Source organism: Sebastes fasciatus, chromosome 8 (assembly GCF_043250625.1).
Source record: "Sebastes fasciatus isolate fSebFas1 chromosome 8, fSebFas1.pri, whole genome shotgun sequence".
NCBI lineage: Eukaryota > Metazoa > Chordata > Actinopteri > Perciformes > Sebastidae > Sebastes > Sebastes fasciatus.
The window spans coordinates 31181488-31193580 of record NC_133802.1 but is presented as its reverse complement, the minus strand read 5'-3'; the positions used below and the strand labels follow the sequence as shown (position 1 = coordinate 31193580).

At 46.6% G+C, this 12093-nt stretch overlaps 1 protein-coding gene across 7 annotated transcripts in view; it reads right to left on the bottom strand.

Moving 5' to 3' along the window:
• The window catches only part of samd11 (sterile alpha motif domain containing 11), a 130380-nt gene continuing 118287 nt past the window's right edge, over positions 1-12093 (bottom strand). For 6 of the 7 annotated variants that reach the window (XM_074645012.1, XM_074645011.1, XM_074645009.1 and 3 more), the window contains 6 exons: positions 8109-8224; positions 6988-7066; positions 5913-6709; positions 4243-4376; positions 1907-2017; positions 1-1654 (listed from right to left, as the gene is read on the bottom strand). In XM_074645012.1, coding sequence (XP_074501113.1) covers positions 1370-1654; positions 1907-2017; positions 4243-4376; positions 5913-6709; positions 6988-7066; positions 8109-8224 — 1522 coding nt within the window. In that variant the 3' untranslated portion in view covers positions 1-1369. The remainder of the gene's footprint in view (positions 1655-1906; positions 2018-4242; positions 4377-5912; positions 6710-6987; positions 7067-8108; positions 8225-12093) is intronic. The other variant, XM_074645010.1, reaches the window with a different exon arrangement.

Genomic DNA, 12093 nt, shown 5'->3' with positions numbered 1-12093 from the left:
GAATTTCTTTAGGATTTATTTCACCTGTGTGGTGAATAGAAAAATAGGATGAAGACAAAACTTTCGAAGGGAAATCTAGAGACCATGTTTTTTTAATTCATTGCTTGCGTAGTTTAAAAAAAAAAAAAAAAAATCCATAACAAATTGAAAACATTTGCATTTAGAGCTTTGTGCCTTTCTTTTCCCTGCAACCAAGAGAAAACAAAGTAAAAGTATCTTTGGAATCCATTTTACGGGCTAATTATAATACATATCATAATCTGCTTTATCTACTACATCAAAAGTCCTATAAATATTTTTTTCCTCATATTTATATGCTGAAGTAGCATTCAAGATTGGAGCGTCCTTTTTTTTTTAATATTACATTTTTTTTAAAAACGGAACAAAAAGAGTTATGAACAAAAAGTACCACCAAAGTTCAGCAAGTCACATTTTTCTTCAGTAAAGAAAACCTTATTCGTGCAACTACATTTAACAAAAAAAGTAAAAGTACCACGTATGTAACCTTCAGGATATTTTCATCTTAAGCATGATTCTGTACAATTTTGCATGTTTTTCCTACCTCCCACAGTAGTCAACACGAGCATACAATGACGTAAGCCGTAGCCGCCTCTCCGTTTTTAAGTCAGTAAATGACCGCTCTACCTGTGTCACCTCTACACAGTCCATCATCTGAGGCACTAGCCTAGCGTTTCCCTGTTGGACCAGTCCTTTCTCTGAGACCATTAATGCAAAAAGAAGCAGACACGTCGTGAAACACGGTTTCAATTCCACACGTCCGGTCATCTTTGGTATCGGGACAGTGGAATGCATAGTTGCAGTGATAAGAGGGAGCTGGTGCTGCTCAGCATATGCTTCAACTCCAGCCTCTAAAAAGACTGCTCCACGCTGCCGTTTGGCCTCGAGAAACAAGCGAGGGAGAGAAAAAAAAAAAGGGGAGCGGCGTGTCTTTTTTTTTTTTTTTAATTCCTGGTTTCTGCAGGGCTTGTGGTGAGGAGCAGTCAGAGAGAGACGGAGACAAGAGAAAGAGAGTGAGTGAGCAGAGCTTCCTCCAGCCCAGGAAGGAAGGAAGGGTTTCCGCTAGCGTCTGACTTGCAAGAATGTCGCATTTGTGGCAGGGCTTCGCTCCTGTTTTTTTGGCAGGCTGTCTGCGACCAGCTGTCTCCTTTTTTTTCTCTGTCGCTTCACGTGTCTCCCTTCCAACCCAGTTTGTTTGGATTCTGCTCGGCTACTGCAGAGGAGCTCAGAAGCTGATTGGTTTGTCGGATACGGTCCAGTTTGTCTTTTATTCCAGTCCAATATTTTCCCCAAAGATTTCAGCGTAAAGGTCCCAAAGTGAGGGCCCGGGAGTCAATCTCTCTGTCCGCTCCTACGACGGCGTCTTGGCCTCGTATCTTCCCACGACAGCGGAGCCGTTACCGTTTTCCTGCTTTGGGGAGGAGCACCCCGGGGTGGGCCCGCTGTACGGAGAGGAGCTGCTGCTGGTGGAAGTGGGTCTGTGGGGCAGGGACAGAGAGAGAGGCAGGGGGGTGTCAGATGGCGTCGTCAGGGGGTCCCGATCGCGGTCTGGGGGGCGCAGTGCGGCAGAAGGCGGAAACGGGAACGCCAGCGGGAATCCAGTCATGTAGAAAAGCCTGCCAACACGCCGCGCCACCTGAGGAGACGAGAGGAGACCATGTGACCGTCAGTAAAAGCCTGTTGAGCGTTGTGTAAACGGACTAATATGTTTTAAACAGAGAGAGAAGAAGAGAGGCTGCAGTCTGTGGGGCTGGCTACTTTAAGGGAATCATCTACATGCTACGCTAGCGGTTCGTCTTGGGCCTACGGACAGAAACACACATTCAAACAGACACAAGTCCACTCGATCACACACACAAACACACACGCTGCTCTGTGGTGTGTGTACCTGTGAGCGGATCTTGAGCGCGGGCCCCAGCTTTAGTCCCATGGTGTTGAGCAGGTGCTCCTCAGTGAGCAGCGGTAATGTCTCTCCATCAATGGCCTGCTCCCGAAACACCTGGCGACACATGGCGACACAGCCGCTTCAGCCACAGCCCCGACATATACACACACACAGAAACACACTCGACACACAAACCTACACTTTCATTCACACAACCTTCAAAACAGTGACTCTATTCCAAAATGTTAGATGCCCATTTTGAGAGGGGAAAAAATAGTTGTTTATCATTCAACATTTTAACGTTAAAGGGGATGCAGATGTGGAGAAAATGTTGTCCATCACACTGAGACGCGTCGCTAGAAACACGTTTTCCTTAAATAACTATGGTACGCTGCGTCTGACATGCGCTCCTCTCTTGCGCCGCGTTTTTCTCACAGTTTTTAGATGCGCATAAAAGTTAAAATTTTCGGCGCCAGGTGCGGACTCGCACCTCTCGTGAATGTCACACTTGACCCAGGCAGCCAATCAATTCAAGCAAGAGGCGGATTTTACTACTTCCTTCCTGTTTTGATGCCGGTAGATGTGGTACGGCAGGCTAGTTAGCTGTTCGACTGTGAGCGGGAAGGAGGCAATTCATATCTCATGTCGTGATAGTTTCATGCAGGCTACTGTAGAGAGCTACTGCAAGAGAGCGAGAGAGATCGAAAGCGAGCGAGATCGAGATCAAAAGCGAGCGAGAGATCGAGAACGAGCGAGAGAGCGAACGAACGAGAGAACGAGCAAGAGATTGAGAGCGAGTGAGCGAGAAATTGAGAGCGAGAGAGAGAGAGAGATTGAGCGAGAGAGATCAAGAGAGGGAGTGAGAGAACAAGCGAGAGAGAGCGTGATCAAGAGCGAGAGCGAGCTAGATCGAGAGAGTGAGCGAGAGAGAGAGAGAGAGAGATCGAGAGAGAGAGAGATCGAGAGATCAAGCGAGAGATCAAGCAAGAGAGAGAGAGAGTGAGCGAGAGAGAGAGAGAGCGAGCGAGAGAGAGAGAGATCGAGCGAGAGATCGAGCGAGAGAGACACTGATGGTGAGTATGGAGTTAGCAGTAACGTTAGAGAGACCACAGTTGATCTCATGGTTAAAGACTCAGTTTTACTGTTTTGCTCGACGCACTTTGCCGAGGCGTTTTAGTAGCGACGCGTCTCGATGTGCTCGGCCCCTGACGGGGTCTTCAGCAACATGTTATCTCTTAAAAAATAGGTTCAGATATTCAACTTCCTCTTTAATACAATATTCACATGTCCATATGTACGTTAAGAGTTATTGGTCACTGGAATCATTCCTCCTGTCAAGACTGGCCATGAATAAATCCGTTACTAGCATGACTTCATGACTTCAGTGTCAGAGATGAGAGGAACAAATTCCATAATCTTGGTCCATGCATTTCTAAAGTTCATCTGAAGCTAATAACGGGGAATTTCATACCAAGAAGAATCTTTTACAGACGATGCCCTCTTGATTAGGCTGACTCAGAGAGGTGACGCCTCATATTAGCTTCAGCTGAACTTTACAGATCATTCGTGCATGGAAAAAGGATTTTGTCATCTGTTACATTAAGAAGGAATCACTTCACACCTCAGCCAGAATGATTACAGTGACTAATAACTTTAAACGTACATGTCGTCATGTGAGCGTTTGAAGACACGTAGAGAAAGAAAACTACCCTTTTTACAAATTTTATAATATTTTGTTAAAGATGGATATAAGTAACGGCAAGACTGATTCACCTTCTTCACCTGGGACTTTTTCGACATGCTATACTATTTTTTTTAAACATACTATACTATGGCTTTTTTATGACTTTTGTTTTAAATGCTATACGATGACCTTTTTTCGACATATATTATGACTTTTTTATGACTTTCGACATGCTATACTATGTAAATAAGCAAAGGCAAGATCGGTACACCTTTCTCAAATTCTGGATATTTCATTTTGGAACAATACGTGGTTGTACAGACACGTACACATTTCATCCACACACAGGCTACAGGTGTACATGCACTGCTAACTCGCCCTCATTCACACAAAGCCCACAGATATGGCTGCAGTTGTGAACATGACCATTCGTGCTTCCACAGACATTCACAGTAAACTTGAAACAATCCGTGCTGTGCAGGTTTAGTGCTTCTACCTAAACATAATGAGAGATGCCTATCAAAGTACTACAGTAGTGTTGCAGTATGTATTATATATGGGTCACTGTTCTTCTTCTATGGTTACTAGTCAGCCTGCCCCTGGCCTCCATCCCCTCCTCTCTCTCTCTCTCTCCTCCCTCTCCCTGAGTCCTCACCTGTGTGTATTCAGCACATCCGGCCAGGCTGCTTATGAAGCCACACACGTCCTCCACACTCCACTTGCTGATGTCCTCCACAGGGTTTGCTGTGGCTGAGTCCTCCCCATCCATGAAAAGACCTCCCATAGAGCCTGAAAGCAGCAGTGGGTGAAAACGATGTGTCAATATAAACACCAGGTACAAAGTTGCTATTAATAGAGAGGATCTTGCTGCCACTTTTTAGTGATGCAGAACCTGAAACTGCAAGCTTAGAAACACTTTGACGAATTGACCGTCCACATTTTTATAAAATGCAGCTCAAAATATTGTTATGCCTCCGTGCCGGCGACACTATGTTTTTGGGTTACATCTGTCCGTCGGTCCCATTCTATGGCTTTTTTCGACTTACTATACTATGACTTTTTTTTCATGACATTTTTCGACATGCTATATGATAGTGATGGCGAGCTGAAGCTTCATGAAGCATTGAAGCTTTCCAGCAAATTGGTTCGGAAAAGGGTTCATTTCTCGAGGCTTCATGTGTACAAAAAAACATCTGGTGGCCAAAGAGTGTAAAACAGGCAGATATGATTTTAACCATGTGATCTGTGATATGCTGTATTTTGCGTCAGTAAAGGCTTTTGGGAATGACTACAAACAATGAAAACAAATATATTACCATGTAATCCATTTATATCTATATAATATGTAATATAATGTCTATTTTCTAGAGTCTATTTCATGAGTATATAACATGCATGTATAATAAACTGTAATTGTTTTATGAGTAATGCATCTTATGTGTGTAAACCAATCCTTTGGTCAGTAATTGTATTGTATTGTAGTGTAATGTAATATAATAATGGCAGGAGGGGTAATATTAGTGTTGTGTGTCACTTCTGGAAAGTGGCATTAGTTCAACCAGTGAAGATCTGAACCACTTCCTGAACCAGTCAAGCGGTACGGCCGGGCAGCGAGGCTTCGGACATCATCAATGACGTCATTGGTCTAAAACGATACAAGGATCGATACACGCATCGCGGAAAACTTCCTGGATTATTCAACACATGCTCCGAAGCCTCAGCACAGCACTTAACATCACTACCATACGATGACTTTTTTTATGACATTTTAATTTACTCTTTTTTACCGTGGTATCGAATTGATATCAAGAATCATGGAATGTCACTGGTATTGATATTACTACTTATGTGAACACCAGTGCAACCAATGCAAAAATGTAGTCTTGAGCCCTGATAAGAGCGCTTTGAGTGGTCGGAAGACTAGAGAGCGCTGTATAAATGCAAGTCCATTTACCATTCACCATCAGTTCCCCTTCGGATATGGCTGTCTGATGGCAAGATAAAGCAGTGAAAATATTCTAAATATAGTGTACACTTAAACGGATATTGATTTTTTCTCATGGTGGGAATTTATACGTTCACAGCATAAAGTTAGTTTATGGTAGTTTTCTTCAGTATGTGAACAAACAACCCCCTCATCCCTCTTTTCTGCCCACGTGGCTGTGCTGCTGGTGGTGTGCACGAGATCACACTAGGGTCAGCGGCAGGGCCCCTAACAGGGAGAGGTCTCCACACTGGAGACACGCACACAAAGAGTGACGCTAATGGGTTTCACATGTCAGCTGTGTTTGTGTGTGTGTGTGTGTGTGTGACTGAGTCTCTTACCCGTGTGAAGGTAGGGGTTGGCGTAGGGGAATCCAAAGGGCAGCGACTGGGCGTGAAGAGCAGGCAGGGGTGGCATGAACCCAGGTGGCAGGTGGTATTTGACATCAGCCTTGCCCAGTCCAGGGGTGAACAGGTGTCGACTGGGTGACTCTGTACCTGCTGAACTACAAGGGGCGCTCAGCCTGCCTGAACTCTCTCCAGTCTCCTTGGCACTGTCACACACTCCCTTGCTGCCAGTCTCTTTACCCCCGTCTCTCTCCCTGTCCCTGGGTTTACTGCTGGACTTGGCGCCAACACTGTCCTGCCTCTCCTCACACATCTCTGTCTCACTGTCCGAGTCCTTCATGTCCTCATCCTGCACCTCCCTGTCTCCCTCCCTTCCCCTGTCCTCTCTTCCTCCTGTGTGATCCCCGGCGTGGAGCTGTGTCTGGGGGGCCCTGCGGGGGGCCTTCCTGGATTCGGCATCTGGCCCAGCGGTAGATCTGTGTGCCTGGATGTCTTTGGGTGTGGAGGGGGGCCCTGGTTGTTGTTGATGCTGGTGGTGGTGGTTGAGGGTTAGGAGGGGTGTGGCAGCCCCATGGCGAAGCACCAGCATTGCATTTGAGCGGCGGGCCAGTTCCTCACGGAGCGGATGGCCCTCTGGGATGTCGTGGAGGCTCCGCAGGGCTGGATGGTCGGGTGGCAGGCCAGGAGGTAGAACTCCCAAAGGGTCGGAGCCCAGAAGACGGTGCTGCTGCTGTCGCTGGTGGAGACTTTCCAACTCTTTCTGTCTCAGCAGCTCTGCCGACATCTCAAGTCTGAGGCAGTGAAACACACAGGCACTTTAATGTACAGGCCAAATGTTTAAAATTTTACAGTATTTCACATTTACAACACTGCTTGTGGGTGTATATTAAAAACATATGACTGCGTCCACAAGTTTGCCTTCTCCAAAAACAAACTTCCCACGTTGAAGCTACTCTTTTGCTCAGTTACAATAAACCCACGCAACAAACCTTTGATTTTAACTATCCATTTTCACCATTATGCCATAATTACACTATTGTTACATACAGTAACATTACAAGACACACACCTGGCCAGATTCTGCTTCCGTAGCATCTCCTGCTGCCGAGCAAAGAGCTCAGCTTGAGCTGGTTGGAGGAAACCATAACCTGTGATAGAAACAACAAGAAAATACACGCCTTTAAGCAAAAATGTAAAAAGTGAAATGGAAACTCCGTTATGTTACAACCAGTGGAGAAAACATTTAAAAAATTTACCAAAAGGTACTCTGCAAGAAAACAATTCTACCTGTCTTGACGGGTTACTGCAAAATGATATTTTACAGTAACTACCGTACCTTTATGAAACTTTAAATATATACCTTTAGCCATGGATCACTCCCTTCATATCGGTGCAAATGTGAAAATAGATATGTATATATACATTTTTAGGGCTGACAAAGTTAACTCGTTAACGCAAATTTGTTTTAACGCCGTTAATCTCTTTAACGCATTAACGCAACTTGCGATATTTAGGTAGTAGCGGGCTCAGTGTTAAAGCTAGAGTGAAGACACTGGAATCATATGAAACTAGAAAACATAAGGAACCATTGGTACCAACCAACTAGTTTGTCAAGAGGTTAAATACCACTTCAAACTTAAGGCCTTTTTCAAAGGGGCCCTTTGACCTTTGATCTCCAAATCAGTGAATGTAAATGTGTTCTATGGGTACCCACGAGTCTCCCCTTTACAAACATGCCCACTTTATGATAATCACATGCAGTTTGGGGCAAGTCATAGTCAAGTCAGCACACTGACACACTGACAGCTGTTGTTGCCTGTTGGGCTGCAGTTTGCCATGTTATGATTTGAACATATTTATGCTAAATGCAGTACCTGTGAGGGTTTCTGGACAATATGTGTCATTGTTTTGTGTTGTTAATTGATTTCCAGTAATAAATATATACATACATTTGCATTAAGCAGCATATTTGTCCACTCCCATGTTGATAAGAGTATTAAATACTTGACGAATCTCCCTTTAAGGTACATTTTGAACAGATTAAAAAAATGTGTGATTAATTTGAGATTCAATATTTTAATCGATTGAAGCCCTAATAGTTTTCCAAGTATACGTACACGCCATGCTTCCCCATTGGTACTGTGCATTATTAGTATTATCTATTTAGCCTTAGCATGATTTATGACTCACCAGGGGCCTGGCAAAGAGCGGAGGGCATGCCCAGGAAAGGAGGCCGCAGGTGAGGTCCTAAGGCGATGTGAGGGGCCGTTGGAGGGGACAGTAGAGGTGGAGGGTGGGACAGTTCTCTGTGGACACAAAAAAGACAACATTAAGTTCAGTTTGTGATTTCACTGGATGCTTTAAAATGACGAACGCATTAAGCGTGGATGAGGGGATGCGTAGCGTGTGATTGCCTAACGCTAAAGGAATAGTTTCAAGCACGTCTCAACTCTTTCTTTCTCGCGTGTGCGCATGCCGCCACACCAACGTATGCGGTGTATTTTTATCAGCGGAGCTCCAGAGGCCCCTGCGTCGCCCCAGTGCCTCATCAGTCTTGTCACGCCGCAGCAAGCGCCGCTGGCCATTGCTGTACCCTGGACTGCAGCCTTTCCTTCCCCCTGCCGCCTCACACATACACGCACACGACATATACACAGAAACACACACACAGCTCCAGACCCACACACATAATGAGGGCTGAATGCACAATGCCAGTGTGTCATGCTCCGACAGCTGGGGCGGCCCCTGCGTCTTGACCGGGGCCACGGGCTGAAGGACCTTCTAATTAACACTCATCCCTCCTCTCTTCTCTCCCTTTTTTTACGCCCTCCGCTCCGTCTCCCTCCCTCTCTCCCTCTCACTCTCTTGGCTGCATTGAAACCGGTGAAAAGATGGAGCGTCCTGCAACCTCTGCTTCTGAAAAGGCCTCTCCATTATTGGCTTCGTCTTTTGTCCTCCTTGAGGGGGGAAAGGCGCCTCTCACCTTGCTCCCTCTCTCTCTGTCTCTTGTTCTGTCTTTACCATCCTTTTTTTTTCTGTTCTCTCTACTTCTCCATGACCTCTGAAAATCTGTCTTGTTTACTCCTTTCTCTTCCTCCAGTTTTCTTTCACCTCTCTCCTCCTCATCACTCCATCTCATCCCGTCTCTTTACCTCCGCCTTGTCTTGCCTCTTTCAGTTTTACTCCCACTTCTTTTTTCACTGTAATCCTTTCTATCATCCTATCACTTTTCTCTCCGTTTCGTGCACATCTTCATGAGTACAAGGACGCGGATTTGAGAAAGCGGATAAAAAGCTGTCAGAACAGTGAGGCATCTGCGCCATGACCCTTTGAAAGTGTCAAAGTGTGGATGATGATGCTCTCCGCCCGCTCGGGGTCTCAAACCACAGCTGTTTTCCAGGGCCTTTCCTGAGCTCGCTCTCTAGCTACAAACACCTCTCCTCTCTCCTCTCCCCTCTCTCTCTCGTTTCTCTCCTCCCGAGCCGCTGCGATCACACCAATCAGAGCTCAGCTGTGTGTGACTGCCGCAGCACAAAAGCATACATGGGAAACAAGCTGAGGAAAACAACAAAATCAAAACCAACACTGGGACGCATGCAACCGCAAATATTGTTTTGCAACTGTGTTCAAATTAGCTAGCGCCTGCATGTCTCCCGCCTCACTAAATGGTGAGGGAAAAGGGGAGAGAGAGAGAGAGAGAGAGAGAGAGAGAGAGAGAGAGAGGAACTGTGAGGAGGGAGGGCACGCATACAAGAGCGGGGAGATGAGATGGGGGGGTTGGAGCCAGTACCGAGAGGGGGGTAGGGGGGGGGTGAACCATTCATCGATCGCCTCCGCCGCTGAAATGTTAATGCTAATCGTATAACCGCTCTCTCCGGCGGTGCCTCGCACTCCAGTGGCAGCTCCAATTAATCTTGGGTGAGGGCTACGGCGCGTGACCCCGGAGCCGCGAGCCGGGGCCCCGCTAGCCGCTGCTTATGTAATTACACCGCCCAGTGTGTAATCACCTGGCCTAATCCCTCGGGGCTAGCAATTAGCCTTGCGACGCGCAGTTCCACTAGGCTACGCTAAGGCGCCCGCAAAAAAACTCCCATCCACCCCCGCCGCCATGGCTCCCGCATGCCAAAATCCCATCGCCACCCCTCCCTCCCCGATACTCCCTCCCCTTCCTCCCTCTGCTTGCACCGCCTACCCTTGCCGAGCGTTAGCCCGCAGATGAATAACGGTCAATTAAAGCTGCATGACTGGGGCTGCCAGGCGTCTGCGCCACCATAATTAGGCCTAATCACGGGGAGTGAGAGAGACAGAGAGAGAGAAGGGAGAAAGAGTGTGTGTCTGACACTCCCCTCCACTCCCTTCCTCCATCTCTCCCTCTCTTCCTCCTTTTATAGGAGGCAATTTTAAAGGGAGGAGTGGCAGACATTAGTCGTTTTGCTCTGGGGCTGTGTGTGTGTGTGTGTGTGTGTGTGTGTGTGTGTGTGTGTGTGTGGCTGTCTGTCTGTTGAGTGATTTTCTTTTTGCCCTATCTGTGCATTTTGTTGGCAAACCACTAACATGCTATAAAAAGACGAGGCAAAAACACTCACCTAGTTTTTTTGCATGAGACTGAAAATAGGCAGATTCACAAATGCAAGGTGGGCTCATAACCACGCAAAACTATATCACTGGATGCTGCCTCTCTCTCTCTCTCTCTCTCTCTCTCTCCCTCTCTCTCTCTCCCTCCCTCCCTCCTTCCCTCCCTCCCGCTCTCTGCCTCTCTCTCTCTCTCTCTCTCTCTCTCTCTCTCTCTCTCTGCCTGCAGTGAGGCCAGGGGCTCCTGGGGAATTCACTGGTGTGTGACGACCTGTCAGAGTGGCGACAGCGGTCCCGTCCTGCAGCAGCCCAGGCAGTGTGTGCGTGTCTGTGTAAGTGTGTGTGTCCGGGGTGTGCGTGTAGGGGTGTGTGTGTGTGTGTGTGTGTGTGTGTGTGTGACAGGGCTGCCCTTAATGACGGGAGCGTGGGGGGATTAGGAGCGCCGCGCGGCCGCCTTCGGCTCCTTCTCCGCAGGAACACATTTACACAGGAAGCTCATTAAAATGGATGAGGCTCCCTCCACGCTCGTTCTCTCTCTCTCTCTCCCTCTCTCTCTCTCTCTCTCGCTCTCTATCTCTCTCGCTCCCTCCCTCCCCTTACTCTCTCTCCGTCACTTCGTCCTCTCGCCATCTCCTCTCTCTTCTTCTGTTTTGCTTCCCTCTCTTCATCCCCATTTTAAGCTCCCATGTTTTCCACTTCCTCTCTCTCTCTCTCTCTCTCTCTCTATCTCTATCTCTCCCCCCCTTTCTCTTTACTTTTCTCCATCCTTCCCCTATTTGCCTTGCAGATGCTTGGTGAGCTTAGTGCCATTTAAGGCCAGACAAATGGAGCGCCAGGCTCTAAGCCCATCGAGCGGCCCTAATGATTTGTTTTTAACAATGGGCCCTAATGGGCCCCAGATAATCAATGATGAGGGGTCGATGGAAAGGTGAGCCACGGAGAGAGTTAGAGAGGGAGAGAGGGGGGGAGAGCTTCCTCACATTCTCAGCCTCCGCTTTTCATTCTCTCCCAGTTTTTTTTTGCTTTTACTCACCAATTATCTCAATTTTAATTTTCTCTTCACTTTGCACTCATTCTACTCTCAGGTCTCTTCTTTATTTTATCCATCTCCATCTTTCTCTCTATTTTCTTTGCAGGGTCCGTATATTTTGTGGGGGGTGGATACAGTCTTTGCCTTTAGACTGTCAACTGATTAAAATATTTAAGTTTTTAATTGCACATTATTTATCTGTTCAAAATGTACCTTAAAGGGAGATTTGGAAGTATTTGATACTCTTATCAACATGGGAGTGGACAGATATGCTTACTTAATGCAAATGTATGTATATATTTGTTATTGTAAATCAATTATCAACACAAAACAATGACAGATATTGTCCAGAAACCCTCACAGGTACTGCATTTAGCATAAAACGATATGCTTAAATCATAACATGGCAAACTGCAGCCCAACAGGCAACAACAGCTGTCAGTGTGTCAGTCTGCTGACTTGACTATGACTTGACCCCAAACTGCATGTGATTATCATAAAATGGACATGTCTGTAAATTGGAGACTCGTGGGTACCCAGAGAACCCATTTTCATTCACATATCTTGAGGTCA